Source organism: Anguilla anguilla, chromosome 15, assembly GCF_013347855.1.
Source record: "Anguilla anguilla isolate fAngAng1 chromosome 15, fAngAng1.pri, whole genome shotgun sequence".
Lineage (NCBI taxonomy): Eukaryota > Metazoa > Chordata > Actinopteri > Anguilliformes > Anguillidae > Anguilla > Anguilla anguilla.
In genome coordinates, this window is record NC_049215.1 from 24,050,166 (window position 1) to 24,077,849 (window position 27,684).

The following is a 27,684-nucleotide window of genomic DNA, read 5'->3' on the forward strand; positions in this document are numbered from 1 at the left end:
ATTTATTACATTACAGGCATTTGGCAGACGCTCTTATCCAGAGCGACGTACAACAAAGTGTATAACCATAACCAGGAACAAGTATGACAAAAACCCTAGAGAGAAGTACCGGTCCAAGTGCAGGGAACAACCATGTAGTTCAACTTGGACACTAAAGGTTAAACTGATTAACACTAACACAACGAGAACGGCAACAACGCAGTCTATGGAAAAAATACAAGCAGTAGTTAAGACAGTTAATGCACGTAAGTCACCTACAAAACAGCTGCCTAGTTACAACCCTAAGCTTACAGTCATTTACAGGGGGGTAGGGAGGGATGGGGAGAGGTGCAGCCTGAAGAGGTGAGTCTTCAGTCGTCGCTTGAAATGGGTCAGTGTCTCAGCTGTTCTGACCTCCACGGGGAGGTCATTCCACCATCGTGGGGCCAGAACAGACAGGAGACGTGTTCTGGAAGTGCAGGTGCGAAGAGGGGGAAGTGCCAGGCATCCTGAGGTAGCAGAACGGAGGGATCTGGCTAGCATGTAGGGTTTGAATATCTTGTGGAGGTATGCTGGGGCTGATCCCTTGACTGCCTGGTATGCTAGGACCAATGTTTTAAATTTGATGCGAGCTATAACAGGCAGCCAGTGGAGGGTAGTGAGCAGGGGAGTGATGTGGGAGTGTCTGGGGAGGTTGAAGACCAGATGAGCTGCAGCATTCTGAATGAGTTGCAGGGGTCTGGTGGCAGATGCCAGTAGTCCAGCCAGAAGAGAGTTGCAGTAGTCCAGGTGGGATAGAACCATTGCTTGGACCAGGAGCTGAGTTGAGTAGGTGGTGAGAAAGGGGCGGATTCCCCGGATGTTATACAGGAAAAATCTGCATGCCCGCCATACTGCTGCAATGCTCTTGGATAGGGACAGCTTGTTGCCCATCACCACTCCAAGATTCTTGGCACAGGGTGATGATGTCGCTAAGGTGTCCCCTAGGGAAATGGAAAAGTCGAGGAGGGGAGAGGATAGAGCAGGAATAAAGATTAGCTCCGTCTTTCCCGGGTTGAGCTTCAGGTGGTGATTGTCCATCCAGCTCTGGATGTCCCTCAGGCAAGCGGAGATGCGGGCAGGGACCTGTGTGTCCGATGGGGAGAAGGAGAGAAAGAGTTGCGTGTCGTCTGCATAGGAGTGATAGGACAAGCCATGGGCAGATATTACAGGGCCAAGGGATCTGGTGTATAAGGAGAAGAGAAGGGGACTGAGGACTGAGACCTGGGGAACTCCGGTGGCGAGGGGACGGGGTGGTGATACCTTACCCGCCCAATAAAAAAATCTTATATTTGTCAGATTTTTAAAAATAGGTTCAACTTTGATTTTGTTGGAAGTTATTGTTTCTAATTGTTGCACAGCATGGGGATGTAATGTGGTGTATGACCAGTACATGGTCACCATAGACTTATCAGGAAATAGGGTTTGGTTTTGATTGAGTTTACATCGGTTGAAATTTATTCCGTTTTGAGGGCTGAACAAATCCACCTGTTTGTACTGTCTGTTTTGCTCAGCATAAACTGAGAGAAACACTAACCGTCACTAACCCTAAATGCAGTTTCCACAAAGAAATTTGTGGATGGTGCGAATAAATCCTGAGTTTTGGTTCTCATTGGTGAGCGGAGGTTAGATGAACGCCCTTAACTCGACCAATGAACGCGCCGAGCAAACTCGGTGATTCACCCGTCTGTCGGCTGACCGCACTTGAACGGCGTGCGGAGTGGTTTGACGCAAGGTGAAGCGAATCTGGTCAGTGGCTGGAAAAATATAATCACTTGATGAACAGGTTAGTGAAAATAAGTGAGAAGTTAGGGAATCACGGGTTTAGAGTTTGGTGACAACTGACCGTCACGATAGAGTAGACTAGTAAAGTTTCGTATAGCTACAATCTCGCTTTTCAGGGATGAAATGAAGTAGACTAATTGGCGCTTATCGGAACTGTTGAATGCATTTTTTGGAGTAGGAACATCTGAAAGTTTGGGGAATTGCGGCTTTTAAGAGCACCCCACATGAAAATTGTATTATTGGATGGTCTGAACGTCTCAGCTGCTACAATTTTATAGTACACCGATTTTAGGGATTGCTTGTAAGGAATTAACCAAGAACAGTGACCAATTGCTAAAACACTTAACATACTGTGTAAAAACATATTTCTTGCGCCATTGTTGTACTATGCTGCCGTAACAAACCTGACACCAAATATGAACTGGGCTGACCTCTTAAGGGTTTAAGTTGCAATACGTTGTAAACGCGTGTTCGCTGAAATGTGCGTCTGTATGGTGAGTGTTTATGGTGCCCTTGTACGGCGTCAGGTTGTGCCATGTAACTTTAGAAAGTAAACGGAAAAACATTTTAAACAGGTATTTTTTGTACCGTATAAACAAGAAAGATAGAAAACTCGCAAAAAAATCTAAATAGAAAACATTAAGCATATATTTGCAAACAATCGTCGCGTTTATTTAAATGTATTGTTTACGATAATGGATTTGCACGTTTGTTTTCAGTTCTCAACCCCCCAGCTTCGGGCAGGTTATTTTAAATGTTATTAGAGGATACAGATATGGAATTCTTCCGTTTGAAATTAGACACCATCAAGCAAACACGGATACCGTAGTGCATTACTCTTCTAGTTCTATTCGCAGACGCTGTCTCAAATGGTCTCTCCAAAAATAGTAGTTAGTACTGTTTGTCATGCACTACACGTGTGTTTTCGTTGAATATTTAACAGTAGAATCATTATGCTGCTAATTTGTCACCCTAACTAAAAAGCTAAACGCAATGCCCTCCCCAACATTTGGTTTGGAAAAAGCTTTGAGAATATGACTAACGTTACCCATTTTAGTCCACGTTATTTAAATTGTATGCATTTTTGAGCTTACTTGTTTTAAAATGCTTGTTAGCATGTGTAAAATCTGGTGAGAAAGCATCAGAGCTGCACCCTCCCCCCTCGGTTCCTCAGGGGAGTCATGCCATCAGAGACCATCAACCAGGCCCTGGCCTGCCCCCATGCTGCCCAGGTCCGGCCTGGCCAGACCTTCCCAAGCGAGGAGGATGGGTCAATCCAAATGAATGGAGCGGAGGGTGGTATGGATAGGAACTGGATTCGCCCGGATCTGCCCAGTCGGTGCACCTGGAGGCTGGGTGCACCACCCTCTCAGTCCCCACACAGCCACCCTGAAAGGTGAGGAGCACACCTAAAATTCCTTTATAGTTCTAGGGACAGTTTTATATTCAGGAAGAATGTAATATTTTAAGTTTAGTTTGGAGGTGCCACTAGTAGGTGCTCTGAGTTAAATTTATAGAGGAAGTTGTTATGGTTGAGCCACGTTCTGGAGAAAAGGTCTGGGGTGGGAAAAGGTAAAGTGTTTATTGTACATTTCTTATGAATCTGTATCACCTGCAAGCTTAGCCAACTCTCCTGAATACCCAGGGTTAAATTAGCATTGTTTAGAATTGTCCACTCTAATTCCGTGCATTTTTTCTTGTTATAGTTTGTGTTTATTTACTGTTAGTGTGTGGATTTATGGTGGTATGTTCAGCTTTCTCTTGTGCCTGTCACGGTGGGTGATTTGGGTGCCCTCAACCTTCTATTTTCAGGGAAAAATCCACAAAGATTTTGCCAGACATCCTGAGGAGGATCGGGGACACGCCCATGGTCCGCATGAACAAGATATCCAAGGCTTACGGACTCAAGTGCGAGCTTTGTGAGTGTCCTCCCCTCCTTCCCAGCCGACATGTCTGTGTTGTATTCACGATGCAGAGAATTTTGCAACGATTCTCTGAAAGCTACATTTTGCTTTAAATGGCGTGCGATGTTCCATAAAGATCTACCAGGGGTGCTGTGGTGGCACCACTACTGTAACCGGAAGCAAACATTGATTTATTTAAGAATTGAAGTTAAACCTCCTGACTCAATCGTCCAATCAGCAGTCATAGAAACAACCTTGTGCAACATGGCCATACAGTGTAGCGCTGGTATATGCATCTGGTATGACAGATCACTTTTACAAGGATGATTATTAATGTACAACTATGGAGAGATGTGCTGTTTGAAGATATATTGAGAGAAAGCCATTTAGCCCTGGTTTTTTCTTTCATTTTCAAGGTAAATGGGGAAATCTGTCTACTGTAGCCCTACCCTTTCAGTTGCATCGACCTGTTAAATCCAGTTACGCCATTAAGGAAGAACTGATTTCATATTTTATACACGTGTTGTATGTTGTATTTCATAATCATGTGGTGTATATTGACAAAAACATTTAAAGTGACTGAAAGTAAAATAATAAGAAAATAAAATGCTGACTTGATTAAACTGTTCTTTTTTCAGGATGAGCGTTTAATTTCAGGAGGTGGCCTTTTTTTTAAAATGTGGCCTTCCTCTTTTTTTAGTTCATGATGAGGATGAAAAAACAAACAGTCTAAAAGTTCTTGGTAATGTAACCCAGTGCTGTCTTTTTGGCAGGCAGTGAATGAATAGCTGCAGGCGGTTATCATTTACATAACTCTGTACAACTCTGAACATGTAGAGTTACCAACATTACACATCACCTTAAATCACCTCTGTCTCTCTCTCTCTCTTGCTGTTTCTCGGTCACTCTCTCTGTCTCCCTTGCTCCTGCTTTTGCTCTCTCTCTCTCTCTCTGCAGTGGGGAAGTGCGAGTTCTTTAATGCAGGGGGCAGTGTGAAGGACAGGATCAGTCTGCGCATGGTGGAAGATGCTGAGAGAGCTGGGATCCTCAAACTCGGGGACACTATCATTGAGCCCACATCTGGGAACACTGGTGTGTGCATGTGTTATTGTGTGTGGGTGTATAGGCATGTGTGTGTGTTTTTGTGCACAGTCCTCATCTGGGACTGGGACACAATCACACACAGACTCTCGCACACTTACACACATATGCACACAGCGTCCATGTATATGTACAGCGAAAGAGACACACACATACATGTGCGCACACATGCAGAGTAATCACAGCCAGAAAGACACACTTTTTTGAGAGGTCCCTCCCTGCTTTGTTCCCCCCCTCCCAGGCATCGGTCTGGCCCTGGCGGCTGCTGTGAAGGGCTATCGCTGCATCATTGTCATGCCAGAGAAGATGAGCTTGGAGAAGGTGTGCGCTGGCCTCCCTGGACCTCTGTCACATCCTTTCCCTTTTATGAAAAGGCCACATGTGCATCTGATGATCAGGTGATCTGAACCTGCCTTAAGCGTGGGGCTTTCTTGCGGGTTTCAGGTGGACGTCCTGCGTGCTCTGGGTGCGGAGATCGTCCGCACGCCCACCAGCGCCCGCTTCGACTCCCCCGAGTCCCACGTGGGCGTGGCCTGGAGGCTGAAGAACGAGATCCCCAACTCTCACATTCTGGACCAATACCGCAATCCCAGCAACCCCCTGGCCCACTACGACACCACGGCCGAGGAGATCCTGGAACAGTGTGATGGTGTGGATCTCTTCCTCCACTTTTCAATGTATGTGTGTTTGTGTGTGTGTGTGAGAGTGGATGTGCATGTGTGTGTGTGTGCATGTGTGTATGTTTATGTGTGTGTTTGTGTGTGTGCATGTTTGTACTTGAGTGTGTGTGATTGAGTGTGTTTGAATATGTGAACCACTCTGCCTTCATGCCGTCCTTCCTCCCCTGTCTCCTGCAGGTCAAGTGGACATGCTTGTGGCTGGTGCTGGCACAGGTGGCACCATTAGTGGCATCGCCCGCAAGCTCAAGGAGAGGTGCCCAAATGTCAAGGTGGGTCTCAGACAATTCATAAACCCTCGGACGGATTTGTAACCAAACGAGTCTAATCTGGCTGTGTTGTGTTGGTAGGATTTACATCTCAAAATTATTATTCAGATAAACTTCTGGCTGTTTTTTTCGACAAACATTTTTCCTGCATTGCTTCTGAGGGTAGACAATCCTGCCTTGTCTCATCTGTCCGGAACGGTCATGCCATATGTGAACAGGCTCAACACAGAATTTTTCTGTATAGGGGACCTGTATGTTAACGGGTGCTGTGGGTTACACGTGTAAAAGGGGGTAAAATGAACAGAAAGCCCCAGACCAGCTTGCACAAGCATGCCTGCTGGCAGACTGGCCACCCCCAGAGATGTTCAGCCAGTTAAGCCTTTTCCAGAAAGAAAAGTTTGTTTAGCTATGCTCATGATCAAAGTTCAAAAGAAGAGCTTTGTCTGCCATTGTCCTGTGTTTTTATAGCTCTGTTTCTGTTGAGGTCTTTCTCTTGCTTGAAGTTTACCGTTCCTGTGGTTGCGGTACTAGTTTTATGTCTCATGATGTCTGAGTGTTGGGTTCGTGTTTATTATGGCTGAATTCGTCAGGATTACCATTTCGTGTGTGCTTGTTGATGGGCTTACCGTGTTCTCCCCCTGACAGATTGTGGGGGTGGACCCTGAAGGCTCGATTCTGGCAGAACCAGAGGAACTGAACAAGACTGACAAGACCCAGTATGAAGTTGAAGGCATTGGTTACGACTTCATCCCAACTGTGCTGGACAGATCTGTGAGTCCCTGTATGCTCATTATGGGAAAATGGATGCTTACACATACCTTGTGAGCTGCCAAAGTGAAGGCAGATAATATTCCATGTTTTTGTTCAATGAAAAAGACTTAAGATGGTTTTAATTTTAAATGCATAAAGTTGTGTGGATTCAAAGGTTTGACTTGGTTCACTTGAAAGGAATCAGCCATTGATTGATGAGCCTTACCATTAATAACCTGAATTAATAATGTTGTTTAATTAATCCTAATTTAGAAAAGGCTCAAACCCAGGTTCAGGACAGTTAGCAGTTTAAAGATGGCTCTTCCTGGTTTCCTGCAGGCGGGATTATTCTGGTGTGTGATGTAATTATAGTTGATGTGGCTCCCCAGGCTGAGTTTTGTGTGGTCATGCGTGCGAGTTTCCCACAGGTGGTGGACCACTGGTACAAATCCAGCGACGAGGAGACCTTCGCCATGGCGCGCATGCTAATCAGGGAGGAGGGGCTTCTGTGTGGTACGCTGCCCTGGCCGCCGCCCACCACTCGCTTGGGGCACTCACTCAAACACAAGCACAAGCCAAAGCACACAGTAGGCCTAGTGGGCTAAGGGCAATGACTTCAGTCAGAGTTTAGACCCTCCTGGTTAGAGGGAGTGTTGACATCCATCTGATTTCCATCTGAACTGGAGCCACTGTTCCTGATGACGTCGGGAGGCAGGGTGAGATGTTTCAGGCGCTGCGACTAAATGCCCCTGTCCTGTGCCAGGTGGCAGCTCGGGCACTGCCATGGCCGCAGCTGTGAAGGCCGCGAAGGAGTTGAAGGAGGGGCAGTGCTGTGTGGTCATCCTGCCTGACTCCATCCGCAACTACATGTGAGGACCAGGGACGCCGGCGTGTGTCAGGGGTGTGGCAGGGGCTCTGTAGGGGTGGAGATTGGTATGACTGGTGGGGCGGTTGTTTCTTAGGGGTGTGGCCAGGGTTAGGTAGGGGTGTGGCAGGAGTTTGGGTAGAGGTGAAGCGGGGGTTTTATAGGGTTGTGGCAGCGGGTGGGTAGAGGTGTGGCTGGAGTTTGGGAGGGTGTGGTAATGATGGGTAAGAATCAGTGATTTGGCGGTGCTGGGGATGGGGCATGTTGCACATTTATGGCTTGGTTATGGCTGGGAGATGGTAGGGGATTAGCAGAGACATGTTTAAGAGACAGTTGGAGTGTATCGGGGATTTGGTAGATGTGTGGTGGGGATGAGTGAATCAGTGGTGTGGCAGTGGTTTTGATGGGGGTTGGCATGGCAGAGGTGTGGTATGGGTGGTCATGTGGTCTGGCAGCAACAGGGAGAGGCAACAAATGTTTGGCTTTTTTATGTAGAATACAGTATCCAAATTTTCTGAACTGTTTTATTGATAAGAGCAGCAGATAGCTCACTGGGAGCAGTGTCAGTCTCTCCATTCATAAAACTGTATGTGGAACTTCATCTCAGACCCTGTTTTCCATGTCCTGTCTCTAAGGTCCAAGTTCCTCAGTGACAACTGGATGTTCCAGAAAGGTTTCCTGAGGGAGGAGGACATCATGGTTTCCAAACCCTGGTGAGACTACGCCCCTTTGGTGGGGGAGGACCCTGTTTTTTTCACATTTATACTTTTTTTCTCCTAGGGACCTTCTTAGTTGAAGACAATACAGATTGGTGCTAACAATGCTATAGTATAGCGCTTGAATATAAACAGTGCTTTATATAGCACTGTTTGTGTTGCATCTGTGCTTCTTTATTACATTTTTTAAAAACAATTTTCAATTTTTTTTATGTGCAGTGTTGGAAAAAAAGATATTTACAGTTCCATGTTCACTCACTTTTGACAAAAATGTGTTGGGGGACGAGTAGCGCGATATGAATCGGCTCTTGTGGCTCCCCCAGGTGGTGGAACCAGAAGGTGCAGGGCCTGAATCTGTCGGCGCCTCTTACCGTGCTGCCCACAGTCACCTGCCAGAAAACCATCCGGATCCTGAAGGAGAACGCCTTCGACCAGGCGCCCGTTGTCGATGAGTCGGGGTAGGTCTGCCGCTGGGTAGGGTAGCCCCTGTTCCTCCATTCAGAGGCTGATCTTAGGCCCTGTTCCTCCATTTGAAGGCTGATCTTAGGCCCTGTTCCTCCATTCACAGGCTGATCTTAGGCCCTGTTCCTCCATTCACAGGCTGATCTTAGGCCCTGTTCCTCCATTCACAGGCTGATCTTAGGCCCTGTTTGTCCATCCACAGGCTGATCTTAGGCCCTGTTCCTCCATTCACAGGCTGATCTTGGGCCCTGTTCCTCCGTTTGAAGGCTGATCTTGGGCCCTGTTCCTCCGTTTGAAGGCTGATCTTAGCCCGTTCTTCCATTTGCAGGCTGATCTTGGGCATGGTGACTCTGGGTAATATGCTGTCCACCGTGCTGGCTGGGAAGGTGAAGCCGTCTGACCCCGTCAGCAAGGTCCTGTACAAGCAGTTCAAACAGGTCAGTCTCCACAGCTCTGCCTCCACTGTCTTCCTCCTGGCTTCAGATAACAAAAAGCTACAAGGGTCTGGAACAGGGAGAGAGAAGGATCAACCCTGTGTGGCTCTGTATGTCTCAGCCCGTCCTAGCCTGTGGAACAGTGCCTCTCTGCCAACTCTGTAAATGAAAGATTCCAATGATTAATAAATTAGTTAGAGTAGATAAAGTCAAAATAATTATGTGGTAAATAATAAGTCTAGTATCAATATAAAAATTCTTAATTTCAGTGTTTGGTTTATGTATGTGTTTGAGGGTGGGAGTGAAAGAGAGAGAGAGAGAGAGTGCTTTCCTGTAGTGGAAACACGAGCCTGTCTCATTTGCGCACCTCCCCCTGTGGCCTCCCGTCTGAGGTCTCTGGTTTGAGCTGACCTCGGAGCCACCTGCCACATAGTAAGATTAGATAACATAGGAGTGGCAGCCATTTTGGCTTGGGAAAACATTCCCTCTATCTCTTCACGTCTCAAACGACCAGTCTCCAGGAACATTTGTCCTTGAGGTCATTCTAGGAGTTTCTGGAGGGCGGGCTACCCATTTGTCACTGAAAGTAAAGCCAGGCACTTATCAAGGGAAGCTGAAAGTGTTTTGAAAATGGTGTTTACTTTCCGTTAACTAGCAAATGTCCTTATCTGGGATATCTGATTTGCAGAGCTCATATTTCTAATATTCGTTTGAACAGCTGGATGTTTTCCGAAGCACTTTATATTAAGCAACTCACATAAGGTTATGACAGCAGTGCTCTACCCAGGATTAGCACCAACAACATGAGGAGGGACAAACCATGTCCCTCATTTCAGGGTAAATGGATTAGGTCAGTGGTGTCAAACTCGTTGCCATGGAGGGCCGTGTGTATGCAGGTTTTCATTCCAGCCTCAGATCTTGATTATATAATTAGTTAAATTATTTGCTGAATTAGGGATGCAGGTTTGTGCACAATGGTGACCCGACGTCTATGGTGACCCGCATTGTCTAAATAAAAATTTTCTTATATTCTGTGCTTCAATGCAGTTAAACGCATATGGCTGAATGAGTAATTGGACTCAATTAAGGCAGCATTAATTGGTTGGAATGAAAACCTGCATACACACGGCCCTCCATGGCAACGAGTTTGACACCACTGGATTAGGTTATATCTGCAGAACATTTCAGAAATGGTTAATCAGTCACTGATTTTGTGAATTACTACTGGATAAGAAGAAGGGAAGCTCACTTCTGCTCTGACTTGCAAAGTAAATGAGAAATAGAGGCTAGAATCTATCTTAAATAATATCCATCCTCTTCCTCCCAAAGGTCCGTCTTACTGACAATCTGGGCAAGCTGTCTCGCATCTTGGAGACCGACCACTTCGCCCTGGTGGTGCATGAGCAGATTCAGTGTGAGTCTTCCTCTTATGCCTCTACTATCTCCATCTCTCTCTCTTCATGTTTCTTTTAACACTGTCTCTTTCTCTGCTTGCCTGTCATGGTCACCTTCACCACGTATACCTCGCTATCTTGGATGAAGTGTAGTTGAGCTCATTTCTTCCCCCCTTTTCCTCATGTTTTCCGTTTAAGACACTCTTGTCTGTGATGGAGTGTGACTTGTGTGACGTCTGTCCGATTCATGCCCTCTGCAGTGAACGTTCTGTAACTGCGATGGTGGAGCGTGTTGATCTACAATAATATAGCTGTGACGAAAAATGCACATTGCACCTTATGCAACAAGTTAATCTCAAATTAAAGTCAATCATTCAGACAAAAAAATGATCAAATTGGCTCTCATGCAGCTTTGAAAGAACTTTCAAGTTCCAGCGTGTATTCTGGGTTGGCTACAGTGTAACTGGATAAACACAACTTTGACCCAGTCTCTGTGGTGGAAGCAAAGTCCACCTCTGGCTTTGGCTCAACTTGAGGTCAGACAGTTTGTAGAGTGCCAACTTCCCCCCCCCCAGCATTAAGAAACCCGCACACAGAACTTTGACGGGCATCAAGGGAGACTAGTTCCTTAATGTTCACAGTACGCCAGTGTCTTGTGAGAAAGCCTGGGGGTTTCATTTTGTGGGCAGCAGGCATGAGCACTGAAAGTCAAAGTGAAGTGCAGGGAAATCATCAACTGCTCTCTAGTGAGAAAACATTTCACAGATGACATCACTATGACCCAAGAGTACTGCAATCAGGAGATGTGGCTGCATAATTTCAGCATATCTTTATACTTAATTGTAAATTTTTGCTGATTCGCTGGTGAAGTTTCATGTAGGGGTGTGTTTAGGCTGAACTTCCATGGCTAACATCTCAATGCAGACCAAACTGGAACATTCTTCTGAATAAATGCTAGTGGATAGATATTACTACTTGATGTTTTTCTGTCTCCTTCTCTCCGTATTTTGCAGACCTGACGGATGGCGCACCCTGCCTACGGCAGATGGTTTTCGGGGTGGTGACCGCTATGGACCTGCTAAACTTTGTCACTGGAAGGCAGAAGAGAACTCTGTCAGAGCACACAGATGAGATGTAATCAAGCTTACAGTTATGAATTGTTCCATAGCTCAGATGCACCCAGATGAGCTGCTCTGATGTCACGAAGCAACTGTGGTGATCTGACTGGATTACTGATTTCCAGGTTGATCTGGGATTGGTGGAGACAAATATTGATTTTTCTTTCTTTTGTTTGCCTTTGCTTCATGATTTCCTAGAACCTACTGAGAAACTTATTGTAAAAGATCCTCTATGGCGACAAGATTGAAAACTTGGTGAACTATGCAGGATTTCTTTTGCCTTGCTATGGTCCTCTGTTTCCAAAAAAAAGTCATCTCAGTCTTCAACCCCGCTCATTCACCCTGCGTAGGCTACCCTGAAATGTGAATTCATTAGAAACTACCAGTAAATTTCTCCCATCAATTACCTGGGACCACGAGCCAGACATGTACAAATAATTTGAACAAAATCTGCAGAAAAATAATGATTTTAATAACGAGTATTTACATTTAAATAATTATTGATCAGTGTAACAAATTATAAAAATATTATTTTAAAAAGTACAATACATGCTTGTTCAGTGCACACAAGACAGTGGTTAAGGCCTTTGCATAACAGCACAAGTAGCAATGGCACATGTTAAAACATTTAACATGATTGTTGTGGTGTTAAAGCTGGAGATGGGTTATAATAATATGTAAAGTAATTATAAATAAGTATAAATAAATTAAGAGCATTTCTTCCAAGTCCAACAATTAGTCTTGCAAAATGTCTGTGTCGGTGAAGGTGCTTTCACTCACAGCTGTATAAGAGAACAAAACAATGGGACGTTAGGAATTTTAAAATGCACCAATATTTCAGTAACACTCAAATATTAAAAAAAAAAAAATTTATAAGAAGATCTACATGAAGGTACGGAAATGTGATGCGTGAGCATGAGGCAAGTTTCACTCACCAATAATAATAAAATTAACAGTAAAGACCAACTACACAACATTGCCAACAATTGGAATTACTTTTTATGGCACCATATAACACTCGTTTACCATTTAGAATTTTGTGCTCGATTTGGAATAGAAAGAAAAGACATGAATAAAAGTAACCCCCAGGCCTCAACAGCTGCAAGAAGCACTTTGATTTCAGGAAGGTATTGCATGAGGAATTCTACCTGCAGGAGGCTTGGTCGACACGTTTGCCGTCCGTGGCACAGATGCTGGAGTTTAAGTGACACCGAAAGAGGGGTCTGGTGAAGCAGGACACACATCAACATCAATCCCCCCAAAAAAAGAAAGAATGGAAGTGAAAAAACAATCAGTGTTGCAATGGGCTAATTTGTGACAAATGAAACAAAATTTTTTAAATTTATGTAATCATCAGTGTTACCCCTTGAATGTAAAAATACCCAGCAGTTAATTTTGCTCTCTCAGCTTTAAGGTTCAAATGCTACTTTTTGTTTTTTTATTAACTTTCCAAATGAATGTACCAAGAGTAATACAAATACAAAATGCATGTTATATAAACATACAGGGGTGTGTCTTTGCTTTCTTGTTAATAAAGTCCAGACAATCCAAGGCAATTTTACACACTAGTATGCAACACATTCTGAGAATTAACAAGAACAGCATCATCATCTTGAATTTAGCCTCTTTCTGTTGGTTATATTTCTGCACTAAAGGCTGTTCTCTCCACTGAGTTCTGATCTGGTGTCTGAGAAGCCTGTGTGTCCTTATTGAAATGAATAGCTTTATTTTTTTTCCCTGCTGCCAATTTGGGAGAATGCAGACATCCACTGGTCTCCTCCTAAACTCGTGGGGTTGCCAGCCTGCTGTTTTCACAACACAGCCCACAACCAGCAGGGGTTGCTCAAGAGCAATGAAACACAGACCACTAACTGACGGAATCGTTCTGGACCCCGGGCAACACAATTGAATGTCATTCTAGGGCCACAGTCGGCACTGGCACAGTCCAGATTTGATCTGAGACTGGGGCTCATCCAGGCACCACAACATGGTGCCTTAACCTAGTGAGCCACCCAGCATCTCTGAAGCCCTTGTGTCTTGCCCCTCAAACCAATGCCCACAACCATGGTTCCGTGGTTGTGGGCTTTGTCTTGAAAAATACACATAAAAAAACCGCTTTTAACATGGGGTGAAAATTATACACTCAGTACCATTATAGCCAGATTAGCTTTGCTGTCTCGTGAGCACAGTAGTGTTTCATTACCTGTGTAACTCACCCTGATTCCTGGAAGGGTACGGGACACACTGGTCCGCAGCACAGTCCCAGATCAGCCCACTAGAGCACAGGCTGTGTGTGGCCTCTGAATGTGAGGGCCACTGTGCTGGGAAACACCTGCAATGTAAAATATTTACTTATTTTATATACTTTAACCCTTTAGACACCAGTACATAACTTCACTACTGTACTACTGAGAATTTTTATATCTATTTTCACCTACACTCAGAACAGAATTTGTCGTGTATATGAAGGTATGTTATGGTTGGTGTGGAGATGTTTTTGGATATTTTGGTTTAAAATTTCACCAGAATCTAAAAAAGCTACAGTATCTAACATACATAGTGGAACCTGGTCTGATGAGCAAGAACAAAGACTGTTCAGTCATTTTCAACTTAAGTTAATGATGGAGAGAGCTGTCTGGAATTGAATTGTGTATTTTTGGTAAATTTTGATCACAATTCATTTAGTTTTTTTTCTTGAAAAAAACTAAATACATGGTGACCATTCTTCTAAGAGGGGCATCATTGTTTGGCCTTTCGCTAACACTCTTGGGTAACCTTCCGCGCAGAGACATCAGTAAGTTTATTACTTTTGTCACAGCAGCCCTTATTCTTCTTATTCCTCAGTTCTTATGTTGAACGATTTCAATGTGTGAGGAAGCAAAAGAGCTGAAAGTTTGGCGGTGTTGCCCAGAAGCAAGAGCATTTATCTACAGTTCCGTTCTCCTCAGCTGTTGGACCTACCCACTTCTGTGCTGGGGGGTATGGCGTCGAATCAGAGCCGGTTCCATGCACTCACACTCTGTGTGATTGGCTACTCTTATCAGCACTGGCTCTGGCTTGTATTTAAAAGGAATCACAGAAAAGAGCTGCAGAAAAACAACAAGAGCCTTAAGTACAATCTTTCACAAAATGAATTATGAATTATGAATTCATTTAAAAATTAATGTCTCTAGTGCTAGTATCTCTTAGTTCAACTTTGCCCGCATTTCATCTAGTCAAATGTTGAACATAAGATGGTGTTACTTGAGTCTAACTAATCACAAAAAAATTATTCAGTTATAATTGGTGGAGGACACATTCAGAAGTAGAATGCATTGATCTAGGAACATGTTGGCTAAAGGGCTCAACCTGTGTTTGTGGTAAGCGCCACTGAACCTCTCAGGAGCCGTCACAAACACAGATTTTGAAAATATTAAAATCATGTAGCACGAGGCAGCTAGAACTTGTAGAAATTTCCTGTGGTTATATCCTAAAATAGTGAAGGAGGCAGATTAAGAAGGCGCTCACTGTTTTATTGACATAGGTTGTACTTGTGTTTCGGCAGGTGACAGCCTCGCTGTGGCAGCAGCCGCTGCACCTGAAGACTGAGACGCAGGGCGGCTTGAAGAACATGCCCGGGTTGGTGCCCAGCTCCTTGGCCACATCCACGCAAGTCTCCCTGGGCATGCACTGGGTCTTCTGCCACTCCTCGTCAATGGCTGCAAGGGAACCACACGCACAGGTAAGACAGTCATTTAGCAAAAGATGCAGCGTCTTAAATGATGGAAGGTGTGAGGGTGAGGGAGGTTTGGTACCCAAAACAGCCATCTCTCCTATTTGATTGGGCTTGTTTGGCATAATTATCCACCACCACTAGCGACAGACAGTGCATATTCTCTATAGAGATTTTTTATTTATTTTGTGCTTTGCAGAACGTACCACAGGGAAGTGACTGCAGTTAAATCAAAATAATTTTCAGTTATTGTAATTGTGTTTAATTAACAATTACAATAACAAAACAGGAATAATAATGACAGAATGACACTGAATAGGTAAACACTTAAGATGAGAGCGTGGCAGAATGCTAGAGACCAGAATGAGAGAGCCTGAAATAGCAACTCAAAACAAAAACAAAAAAACACAAAGCAGGTGCTCGAAGGAAAACAGTTGATGTCAACATTAACAGCAATATCAGTGAGACATTATCACCTTGGAGAATCTCCTGGGTGATCTGCTGGGTGACCTCCGTGCTGTAGGGGGCAGCAGCGTAGCGGGTGGAGCGGTGGGAGACGAGAGGGGGCGAGCGGTGCGGCTCGCGGCTGGGGGGCGGCTCCGCGTGCTTCAGCCTCAGGCGAGGCTTCCACAGCTTCGTGTCGTGGAAGTCTGTGAGCTTCAGCAGCTCCTCCAGACTGGAGGCTGACCGGAGGGCCTTCTCCCACTTGTCTCGCCTCCTGGACTGAGGATGAGGGCTGTGCGTTAATACAGCGTGGACTGCTTTCATTCCATCCTGCCAGGTATCTCAGAGTTACCATCATAGTCTCACTTCAATTCACAAGCCCACGACTGCCCTGTAAGTGCCATAGAAAAGCTGGCAGCTCTTCAGAAAGTTCTTCAAATATCTAAAATGTCCTTTACCACACAAAAGACTGTCTGGGCCAATCCAAAACATACATTGGAGCTGAAATGACCTAAATAACCCAGAAAAAAACATCCCTTTACACATACATATAATGACTGTTTCCCTACCACAAGAGGGTGACACTGCCCTAGATAAATCAGTGCAAGCTTCACAGAGAACCTCTTAATGCCACTAATCAAGTCTGAGACACCAAACATTTCACAAGATAAAGCTTGCACTTTAAGGATTTTTTAAAAAATCCTCAGGAATGCTTGCTGTTGGAAAAATGTAAGGGCTGGAACTATTTAGTGAAATAAAAAAATTTGAAATGATTACATCTTGCAGGTTTGAACATGATGACTTGTGAATAGACTGAAGACAGAAATATGTGGTTTTCCAAAAGAAATGCATGTTAAACATATTCTTAATGATGCAGACTGTGTAAACTAAGAATTTCTGGGTCCCACAGGATTCATTAAGTTAGGGTAAGTGTTCCTAACACATACATCTGTTCAGTATCATGGCTGACCCTTGAATTTTACCTGCTTGGAGCATTTTCATGACTTTCCTCAAAGAGTGCAGTGCAAAAATACTTTGTTTTAAGACTGCTTGGAGAATCTTGTCTCACAAGTTGGGAATTTGAATGCAATCCTCCCTAATGTTCTGATAGCATTTTCTGCTATCTGGGAAGTCGGTTTCCTTTCAGAATCCAAAAATTACCTCACGTCACAATGTGTGGTGGGCTCCTTTGCAATACAAGCTTGCGCTCTTTTAATTGGTGGTGACGCACTCTTACAAACTCTTGGACTAATGTGTGTCCCTTGTTCCCATAAATGCTTGTTGTGATTCATATTAGTCATTCTCCCTGCAGTATTTTTTTCTATGGTTTTAGTTATTACATTATTACTGTTTGAATCCACTCAGTCTACACCGGAAGTGACACCCTGTCTGAAGATGTCCCGCAGCCTCTGATTTGCAAGAAAATGGGTGTGGCTTCCTGCCAGAGTGGATTTGGAATGGGGCTCATCTGGCTTAACACTTCAAAGCCATTTCATCATTCCCCTTTGTTAAAAAAATTGGGCAAACTGCTATTTCCCATAAATAACTTCTTATCTTCTCAGGATCAGTACCAGGAAACAAAACATTGCACAGTAATATTGGTCAGAAGTTAGAATGTATAGAGAAATTAGTATTAGAATTTTATATCTAAAGGGCGCTACCTGGAATTCTTGCCAAAAACTTGGGATAGTAATTATTACTTATCAACATGTTCCTGTATTTTTGTACATACCAAATGTTCTTTTCTTGTACAGCAGGTTATAAACCTGAAAGCGTTGTTTTCATCAAGTTAAAACTTGCAGCAATTTCACATGAAAAGATGATATAATATCTGACTTGAAAATTCTGAAGCTCAATATCTCAAAACAAAACTCTACCCATTAGTTCTCACCTTTGAACTTGGAGTAGAATCGAACCTGGCTAGGGGACTGTCAAAACCAGCATGATTACACACAACCCTCCTTCTCTGGTCAGTGCCTCTCTGCAGTGGTTGGCCTCTCACAGTCCAGATTTGAAGCTTGACACCACTGCAAGAGTCTATGAGTTATGGGATGCTCTGTCCCCTGGCCCTCTTATGAAACAACTGATGCTTATGCCTTGGCTTCACACCACACAATAATACCACTCTCAATTTCAGAAATAACAAAAACACCTTTTTCATCCAGTCCAACTACAATTCAGTTATACAGGGTTTTTTTGGGCTGGCCTTGGAATGTATAGGGTTGGGTAACCATGGGGAATAACACCATATTTGACTGCTTGGGACCACAGCATTATGAAGGGGTTGGGGAGGGGGGTGGGTATTGGGGTGCCGCTGATAACTTGCAGCTGTCCGTGGAAGACGTCACTCTGAGACGTCATTCTGGTTACAAATGACTGCATCCTGGGAACTACTGAGCAAAGGTCATACTCATAAATGTAAGCATGTCCAACCACACACTTGGTTTTTTCACAGCTCTGCTCTGGCTTCAGAGTGAAAATTCACTTCCTGTCCAATGACAGCATTCATGATCTTTGGGCAGGTGATGGGTCTCAAAAGGCACGAGGCACTGAATTGCATCTTCTACCCTCAGGCACAGGAAAGACAGTGAAGCTCACCAGGCCCCAACTGTCCATCTTCTCCAGAAGGACCCTGCATGGGCCAGGACTCAGGAAGCCCAGTGACATCTTAACAAAAGGTTTGTGCACAGTCCTGCCAGATGGTTGGGGGGTGTGTACTTTCAGCTTAAAAATGCATGCGTATGAACGGTAAATGGAATATGGGAGTCAGCTGAATTGATAGGGAATTTCAGGAAATCATGTGAGGGGAATATTTTAGGCATCTGTCTAAACTGAGGCCTGCTGCTGCCCGTCCTGTGTGCCATGTTCAGTCACAGTGAGTACCTCTGACACAGTAACACAGCAAAAATGTGCCGTGAGCAACTGTGGGAGTACAATCCAAGCTGGGAAGTCCTTGTGGAGATTCCCCTCCACTTTCTCTCTGGGCAGCCAATGAGCACGCTTCCTGGATCAGACAGGCAGGCTCCCAAAACCACCTCACTTTCCAAGAAACAGTACAAATAGGTTTAACAATGACTCACACTAATGCAAGAGAACTATAACAATGGGCAGCTTGTTTACTGGCTGCCTCATACTTACAGAGCCCTACAAATGTCTGTGAAGCATTACAAAAATAATCACTGTCTTGTCAAACATGGCGGTCAAAAGGTTATCAGAACTCTCGCTTTCATTAAAACTCAACTTTCAACCCTTGAATGGTATGTACAGAATCAAAGAGATAAATGTGAAAATGAAACTGCTCTTGGTTACAATGAAGCAAGACACCCTAAGCAGGCTTTTACTAGTGGAAAGTTACACAGCTGATGCTAGAGCAGGACAGCTGTCATTAATTAAACTTATCTGCAGACAGAAATCTCTGCTAATTTCCCCATAGGCTGTTTGGTGACACAGTCTTGTGGATCCTTTCAGCATATTGGAGATGAGTGGCCAGCCTGCTTCCATTTATATAATGTGATGTAAACACAAGGGGTGGGGAGGAACAATGAGTATTCCTACCTCACTTTACACTGGAAGGGGAAAGATGATTGGCTAACAAGGAATTGGGAGGTGAGAGAGGAGTTCAATTTGATAGCCCATGTGTGAACTCTCAATATGCTCTCTCGGGCCATTTGTAGTGAGGCTTCAGGCTTTCACTCTGCCAGGAATTCAGCATGGAGGCCTTGCTGTAACCAACGTGTTTCCAATTTGCATCAGTGTGTATGACTTACATGAGAGAAAAAAGACTACTAGACTCACATTGATATTCCTGAAAAACAAAATCAGTGGTGTACTTCCTGTTATGTCTGCATATTTATGAACAACAGACCTAAGGCTGCAGTATTATGTAAAAGAAAAATGGGGGAGATTCTATGGTGTGGCCCTTGGGGTGGCTGGGGGCTTGATTCCCCATGGTGGCACATGTGCTGTGGTACCCTCTCTATCTGAAACCTTCTCTGCTCCACCACCATCATAATATAGTGACACATTCATAAGAAGGGTCTTTTAAAAAATATGTTTTTGTCCTTAGCAATATTCCTTGACACTTTTGTGTTGCTGACTTGACTTTTTGAACTGTGTCAAATTGCAACGACCTGCATATCAGGATTCCAGCTAGGAGGAGAGGAGGTCCACAGTACTTTGTGAATCAGTAACATTTAAAGGAACACAGCAGCTTTTGACCCAACCGTCCGTTAGCAACTAACAAAGGTTTTCACAGAGAACGCAAGCTTTAAGCACCACACCAGCTAATAGAGGCATCCGAGGTTATAAATCCTGGCAGGACTGACCAGTCACTGTAGAACTCCACCGGTAGCAATTGAGGGTTACCTGATTGCATTGCACTTCTTAATGAGGCATGTTTTTTTGCCTTTCCTGCAGGCATATGCTATTGTGACTACATTCCAGGTGGGCAACGCACATGCTCATGCTGCTTATCCAACAGTGGCATTCTTGTGATTTGGGATTGTGCCAGCTTTTCTCCTGAATGCCCTTCTCTGCTTTGCTTTGTAAGAGGACTGGGATGGAGACATCATAAATTCAGTGACCCTGTGCAATTCTGATGGAGTCTGGGGTACTACTGAAGTATCCATTGTTTACATTGGCACCTATGGCCATTCATGCAACTAATTCGCAACTTTCATAGTGGGCAGTTGATCAGTCCTGCCAATAACGAATGCTAATCAAGCATAATGAAATTACCTATGCTGCATCCGTACATGCGCTGCAAAATATATTCCTTTAGTAATTTTACTCAACATCCAACAAGATGATTACACAACGATTAAAGTGGTTCAATCTCAACTCATCACCTTAATCAACCCTCTCTCTGATTTATCGTCATGTTGTAATATGCAATTATCTGTCAGTCCTCCTATATTCATTACATTACATTACATTACATTACAGGCATTTAGCAGACGCTCTTATCCAGAGCGACTTACACAACTTTTTACATAGCATTTTTACATTGTATCCATTTATACAGCTGGATATATACTGAAGCAATGCAGGTTAAGTACCTTGCTCAAGGGTACAACGGCAGTGTCCTTACCTGGGAATCGAACCGGCGACCTTTTGGTTACAAGCCCAGTTCCCTACCCACTGTGCTACACTCCGTCCTATTCAGTATATTCAGTAATCCTATTTCATTCTGTCTAGTCTACATGCATACCATTTACCGTGATGCGTTAATATAAAACACATATCTAAATGTTAATTCCTCTAACTTGGTCTCTATATTATGAGCCGTATTTGTTTACAAATAAATAAATAAATAAATAAATAAATAAACCGTCCCGAATAATTAGGCCTACAGATATTATGAGCTTAGAAGTGTCCAGAAAACGTCTAATCTTTCATGTTACTGGCAGTTACATTTTAATTGTGTTTTCGTACTTAAGTTAATTTACTAATTGAAGAGTAGCCGATGAGTTCTACTGACTTTCAGAAAATCAGTTTTTCCTACAACGTGGCTGTCAGTCTGGTTCAGGAATAATTTCCTTTAGTCGTGTTACTTGAAGCGCAATTCTTATTAAAAAAATTTTTTTTTCAAGTGTAGCTCATCCACTTATTTCTAAAAAAGAATGGATACCGGCACTACCGCCATCATTATATTACCATAATCGCTATTATGACGCGGATTTAAGATAAAGAATATTTAGATTAGATCACTCACTTTATGGGCGCTGCGGTCCTCATGCGTCAGCATCATTCTCGCGTAGAAAATCACGAGCAGATGCACCACGATCGCAAACTGTGTCTTCATATTTCCTTCAGTATCCAGACAGTGTCCTGTACCAGGGTCAGACAGAAGATTAGGCTACTCTAAAGACACACAGTGTACTTGACAAAGTTTATGAACTCTCCGCACAGACTGCAGCCTACTCATACATACCTGCGCGTGAGCGTGGGAGGACCTGCCAGGCGGAAAATTACTACAAATGGAGATTACGGAAAGAGTTATCAAAGACCAGAGAGAAAAAAAAGACTACAATTCTGGTGATGCAACATTTAATTCAGCAGCGTGTCGTCGCCTAACTTCACTTCTCGGAGACCGATCAGTAGCAATCATTTCACTCTGATTAGCCCTCCTTAAGAAGCAATACGACATCCTGAGTCAGAACGAGTTTGGCCATTTTACAAAAGTCTCATCCGGTCCAAGGGGTTGTCAAATTTCTAGCTTCGGTGGTCGCATTTTCAGCCACAGATCGTAGCTCATTTGGAACCTCGCTTGGGCATGTCTTTTAAATACGATCCAGTCACTGAACAGGAAAAAAACTGGCCCCAGTCTGACTGCTCATTGTGTAGAGCCAAATGCATAGTAGAACGCTGCTGATTCTCAGACTGAGTGCTATACAGTCTATGGCTGAGACACGATAGGCTTCTGCTGAAATGAATTTGAAATACGACCCCTGCCTCTCCCCGGAGTTGCAGCTAAATCCTTTTCCGTTTAAGTGACATTTATAGATAAGCCTACTAAAAACGTAAATCTCGGCAGCGGTGGTGGAATCCATTGATTAAAAAGAAAATGATTAAAACTACGACTTGATTAAAAAGAAAAGACTAGGCTACAAAGTGTCTTTTCTTTTACTTTTTAACCATGTTCTCTGAGTTGAATTAGCACTGGACATTTTACTGTTTAGTATTGGTAAAAATACGTGTTCTTATTTTGGTGTGATAACTTTTTATTCAAAGCTTCCTAACAAGTTTTTCCAACTTTTCAATATGGATAGGTGATACCATTACTACCATAATGCTTTTAACATAAGCTCATAATAATATCCAGTCACTTTATACGGTTCGTCAAGTGAGAACAATGACAAAATGTAACTTGAGATGGGTGATGTTGGATTTAATTTTTCTGTAAATGGTTTGCCTGGGTGTCCCTGGTTTGTTTGTGGAAAATGAAGAATAACACATCCCGTTAACTTCTTTGTTTCGGTGTCAACTTTTAAGTATTTCTCACATTAAAGAATACGTATTTAATTATTGTAGTTTCCATAACATCTTGTCTGATATAACATCTTTAATTAAGCTTGACTTCCTCAACACAAAGAGTCTAGATCATTGGATAGATGCAGAGGGGCAGTCTCCCAGATACACAGCTTCATATTGTAAAAGCAGCTGGATAACTACAGGGGGCATGCAGGAGGCTAGCAGAGCTCCTGACAGGTGAACTCTCCGCCAGCCCTAGTGGGGCATCCCCCATTGAGTTGCACTGAACTGGCAGTTCTGTTTTTCCTGTAGTTGAGTCTAAGCTGCTTTCTTTTGGTGTTAATAAATGAGCTCAATGGCTCAAGTGCAATCATCCTGGCTGCTATTTTGCTGAGGTCACTACAATAGTAGTAGGGTTGTGTGTGTGTATAGATGCAGTTCACAACACAAGTCTACATTCCAGAAAGGCGAAGCCATCTTAAGAACTATTAAATTGCTTTTCAAAGGGCATTCCTTGCTCGAAGTAGATAAATATATTCTGAAAATTGAGACTCAGGTGTTTTTTCAAGGTGCTTCCTGCTCTTCATTATTGACTCAAATAACAATCCAATTTAAACAAAACCAGAAGTGTGACAGTAAGGTCTTTCTGTCTTTCAGTTCTTTCAAACAGAGAAGCAGCTTTCCTTTATCTGACCTTCACTGGTTTTCTCAAACAGTGCTAGCAACAGCCAGACTGTTTGAAACTTTGATTTTACTTCTAGGACACAACTGGTGGGAAAGGTCACCACAGGTCAAATACATCTTTTTAGTTGCCACAATGTGTTGTGCTTCATGTGAAGTCTACATTAATAAAGATTGCAGGGAACATCTGGGCATCAGACCATAATCTAGAAAAGCAAAGTGGTACACAGTAAAATATCCAGTGTTAATTCAGCTCTAACCGGGTACATATGAGTCCAATTGGGACCATATGTAGCGTGCTCTGTAAGAGTTGATTTAACACTGAACATTTTACTGTGCAGGCAAAGGTTTTATAACACAAATACAGAGCATACTGGCTGTGAGCCGTGTATCTTAGCAAACCATGAATATGGCCTACAGCAGGCCCGAGTTGTGGGCTGTGAAGTGTGCTGAAAATATTCATGTTTGTAAATCTTTATAAAATAACCAGGAGTTGCAATAGTTACTTGGGCAAGAGGCTGATAACCAGATATTTTAGAATGCCCAAAAAAATTGTTGGTAGAAAAAGTTTCAATTAATTAGCCCACACAGATTCCCCTGGGGAAAAAAACCTAAGAAAAAGTCATGATGATTTATCACATTTGTGTAAAGCAGTTGCCAAATTATAGTGATTTTAAAGGAAAACTAGCAGGGCTATCCTGCTGCAGTCACCCATATGAACAGTAAAGTGCTGGTTGACCTATGTTAAACCCAGCAAAAGCACCACACTCCCTCCAACCTCACGTAACCCAGCCTTGAAACTGAATTTTCAATAAAAATGTTAAGAATTGTTTCTAAGGCAATCTGTTCCCAATTTCTTCACACAGGACTTTCCAGTAACTGCTGTATGTGGCAGACCTTTTGGGGATATCTAAAAAAAGCAGATCAAAGTTTTGCCATTTACTTCAACATTGCTTGTGTTGGTTGAAACCACTTTCACACAAACCCCATGACTACTTCTGTATTCTTAACATTGAAATTCCATCTGTGCTATTACTGAATCACAGTTTTCACAAAATATTTCCATTACAAAAAAGCAAAAACCACAAGGAAAGGTAACATAGGATTCACAAAGCACCTGCAATGGGTTGAAGTTCATAACCACTCCCCGCTGGTAGAAACACACGCTAATTATGGCTTTTCTTATAACAAAGGCATCATAAAAAGAATAATTCAGGCTGTAGTTTATAACCAGCTGAAAACACAATTCAAAGTAAAAGTCTCTGTCTATGCCATCCATTGCCTTTCCCACACTTGTGAGTGAAGCTTGCACCTAAACTGCTTTTATTTTTCAAGTTATGTGTGATTGCAGTCACTGTTCCTTATTTTGTTTCGAGGCTTACTTGAGTTCAACCCTCTGACCTGCAAACATGCTTATGAATGATTTATAGGTATGTTGTGCATTGGTAATGAAGAGTAAATATTGTTTGGATCAACCAGAGTAAGGAGAAAACAGCACACAGGCTCCTAATCTCTCCCTGTTGTTTGGCAATATATTCATTTTTTCTCTTGTTCTTTATAGTGGTTTAGCTTAAACGAGGTCCATTAATCAATACTTTCATTGTTGATTTCTTTTGAAATATAAATAAATTGCATTCATTATCGATTACCCTTTCACAGATGGTACAACTTGCTTAATGAATACCACAATTTCCGTAACATCAACAAAAACAAAAAAAGCCCAGGAAAATCAGGATATTTCCTCTATTTTGAACCAGTCTTATTCTCATCTGGCCTAGCCCCATGTTTCTAACCAAAATAAAATAACTTATGTATCAATTTTGGAAGTAACAAGGCATACCTCCCTTTTACAATCTATTCCAAAGCAACTAAAATTAGGGAAGTATCAAGGAAAAAAGACTTAGAAAAAGACTGTTATTTAACATACCCAAACTCAAGAGGGGGTTCATAATGTATGCATAAACATCATTAAATATACAAGGTCCTGTGTATTTCAAGAAGCATGATGTTCTTTCACACACCAACATTATGAATGCTTCAGCATACCTACATGCAAAATTTACTCTTATTGAGATGCTTACATTCTCATTTCCATTCCTAAAAAGGTGAAAAATGACAAAATGCATGAAACAACACATTACGTGAAACATGATCTACATGTGCAGGGAATTATGGATTCAGGCAATTGTACTTTAGACCCTCCACAAGTCACACAATGCAGACACACAAATCTTGAGAGATCTCCTAGCTTTGTAGGACTAGGAACAGCATGTACCGTTGCTCTGATAGGCACGTGAGTTTGCAGTGGTGTTATTCATTTTACATGTTCCTCTCACTGTTCAACTACTTCTCTGTGTCTCGTAGTTAATGTGGGAATTTCTGGTTTGAATCAGTCCTTCTCCATAGGCTCACCTTCACTTGGCTGATGTGATGGGCAGTTGCTCTCACCACTTTAACTGTGTAAGTAGACCTATGTATTTTTTATTTTATTTTGTTTTTATTCTATTTTATGTACTTTATACTTTCTTTGTTCCTTTTGCTTTTATTTATGTAAAGCACACTGGGTTGCCTCTGTGTATGAAGTGTGCTATATAAATACATTTTGATTGATTGATTGATTGATTGATTGATTGATTGATTTGACTTATAGCAGAAAGGCGTAGACCTATAAGGCTGGTCTCCACTAGCCCTGCACTAACAAGCCTCACAGCTCTGTCCATGTCCTGCTGTTCTGCTGAAGACCACTTGGGTCTCAAACTACAGTTCTGAAGGGCTTCAGTGTCTGCAGGGGTTTGTACTTTCCTTTCACTCAAGTAGCCAATTTAGGCCTTAAAAATGTGGATGGACTCTTTAGCCAGTCAAAGACTTCAGCATTTTAATTTGCTAACTTTAATTAAACAGCCTTTAATTTGTACAGAAAATTACAATCAGTGCAATTTCTTGATTTTCGACTTAACTGCTAAATAGGAGAATTTCCCGAGAGCCTTTCTCTTTGGTTACGTTCAGGCTGCAGCTAAAAGTTTCCTATTTCAAATTTTTCCTTAGTACGTGACAGTTGTTTTTAGAACAGTTTTTTTCTCCCCAGAGAATCCTTCATGAGTTATCCTTCATCATAGTCCTGTATGATTTTACAGCCTGCTGGAGTGAGGACTGATGAACATGTGGCACCAGTGTTTTAAGAAGAGAAAAAAACCCAATGAACTGTTTTCTAGTTACTTATCTGCCACATTGTGCAATAGATCTGCCACCATGATTCCCTGAAATAGTCAATCATGTGCTTTTAATAATGTTGATTATGCCACTGGATGCTACCTTGCTTTCCTTGAGGGGAAAGAAAACTTAAAGGATGTTATGTTATGTTAAGGTGCAGTAATTGTGTAAAATCCATAGGCTTATTTAGCAGTACAGGACTTAATGTCCTGCTCTGCAGCTTAACAGAGCACTGTTTTTAATTATGAAATGGAAGTACTGGTGGTTTACTGACACATACAGTTTCCCAAGATAAACATTCCCTCTGTTTTCCAGTCCAAGGTTAAACGCATTTATCAGGGTCAGTTTTCTGGAAGGTTCCCTTCACACATTCCTTTTCATTTTGTCTGTGTGTATGTGTGTGGTTGTGAAATGAAAGAATTAGCACTAAGATAATCATTGAAAAAAATCATTGTCATTATAATTTTTTAAAACATAGCTGCAAGCACACATCATGAAAATAGACAGAGAAGACATTACATAATACAGGCAAGATAGACAGACAGTAAAGGTTCCGTGAGGATTTAACAGACAGTTGGTATGTTTTGGCTAATTTTGTGTTAGACCATGTCCTTTCAACATGTTTATGAATCAAGGACAGCAACTTCGCCGTGGGATAGTACTTAGTGTGCCAATTGAATTTCCATGTGTGGATATATGTGTGTGTGTGTGTGTTTCACAAAATTTTGAAAGCTTATATGAACAAAATAATGCAGGTGAACAGATTGCATTGCATCATTTAAAACTTTTTTTTTCTTTCACCATATTTAATTAAAAAAAAAAAAAAAAACACTGAAAAGACATCCCCAAGAACATCTGGAGTGTGGCATGTAATGATCACCATCCTGCACATGTTCCCTATTAAGAAAAATGATGCTTTTGGCACCTTTTTGTACAACACACTCCTAATCCACTCAAAATCAAAAGCTCTTATACTTTATGGTCTTTTGTAATGCTAGATTTATATAGTGCCATATATTTAATACCGATGAAGACATAGGCTAACAACAAAGGAATAATGAGCGGGTTTCATTTGCACTCAGGTAAGTGGTCATGATATCAGCTCCCTTTCTTTTTGTTATGTGGTGGTTCTAATCTTTTGACAACCTCATGTTAGGGACAGTGGAAAATAT

The 27,684-nt window shown here is 42.5% G+C and overlaps 2 protein-coding genes across 4 annotated transcripts; one reads left to right on the plus strand and one right to left on the minus strand.

Annotated features, from left to right (window-relative positions):
* The first annotated feature begins 1,654 nt into the window (after positions 1 to 1,654).
* On the plus strand, positions 1,655 to 12,997 carry LOC118214485 (cystathionine beta-synthase-like). Of its 2 annotated transcripts, XM_035394469.1 has the most exons (15): positions 1,655 to 1,804; positions 2,978 to 3,199; positions 3,616 to 3,722; positions 4,665 to 4,799; positions 5,050 to 5,129; positions 5,253 to 5,457; positions 5,666 to 5,757; positions 6,400 to 6,525; positions 6,933 to 7,017; positions 7,268 to 7,373; positions 8,005 to 8,082; positions 8,409 to 8,543; positions 8,876 to 8,984; positions 10,311 to 10,395; positions 11,389 to 12,997. In XM_035394469.1, the coding sequence occupies exons 1-15, from the start codon at positions 1,797 to 1,799 to the stop codon at positions 11,511 to 11,513; spliced, it is 1,698 nt and encodes a 565-aa protein (XP_035250360.1). In that variant the 5' UTR covers positions 1,655 to 1,796; the 3' UTR covers positions 11,514 to 12,997. The 2 variants fall into 2 exon arrangements, with proteins under 2 accessions (XP_035250360.1, XP_035250361.1); XM_035394470.1 differs by lacking the exons at positions 8,876 to 8,984; positions 10,311 to 10,395; positions 11,389 to 12,997 and adding an exon at positions 8,782 to 8,833.
* LOC118214486 (vascular endothelial growth factor D-like) lies at positions 12,164 to 21,770 on the minus strand. 2 transcript variants are annotated; one of them, XM_035394471.1, is made up of 8 exons: positions 21,582 to 21,770; positions 21,363 to 21,478; positions 15,682 to 15,928; positions 15,001 to 15,191; positions 14,455 to 14,579; positions 13,697 to 13,825; positions 12,642 to 12,716; positions 12,164 to 12,275 (listed from the first exon to the last, which is right to left on the minus strand). In XM_035394471.1, exons 2-8 carry the CDS (start codon positions 21,450 to 21,452, stop codon positions 12,266 to 12,268), a joined length of 867 nt encoding a protein of 288 aa, XP_035250362.1. In that variant the 5' UTR covers positions 21,453 to 21,478; positions 21,582 to 21,770; the 3' UTR covers positions 12,164 to 12,265. The 2 variants fall into 2 exon arrangements, with proteins under 2 accessions (XP_035250362.1, XP_035250363.1); XM_035394472.1 differs by lacking the exon at positions 12,164 to 12,275 and having other exon boundaries at positions 13,710 to 13,825; positions 21,582 to 21,768.
* Positions 21,771 to 27,684: the final 5,914 nt, after the last annotated feature.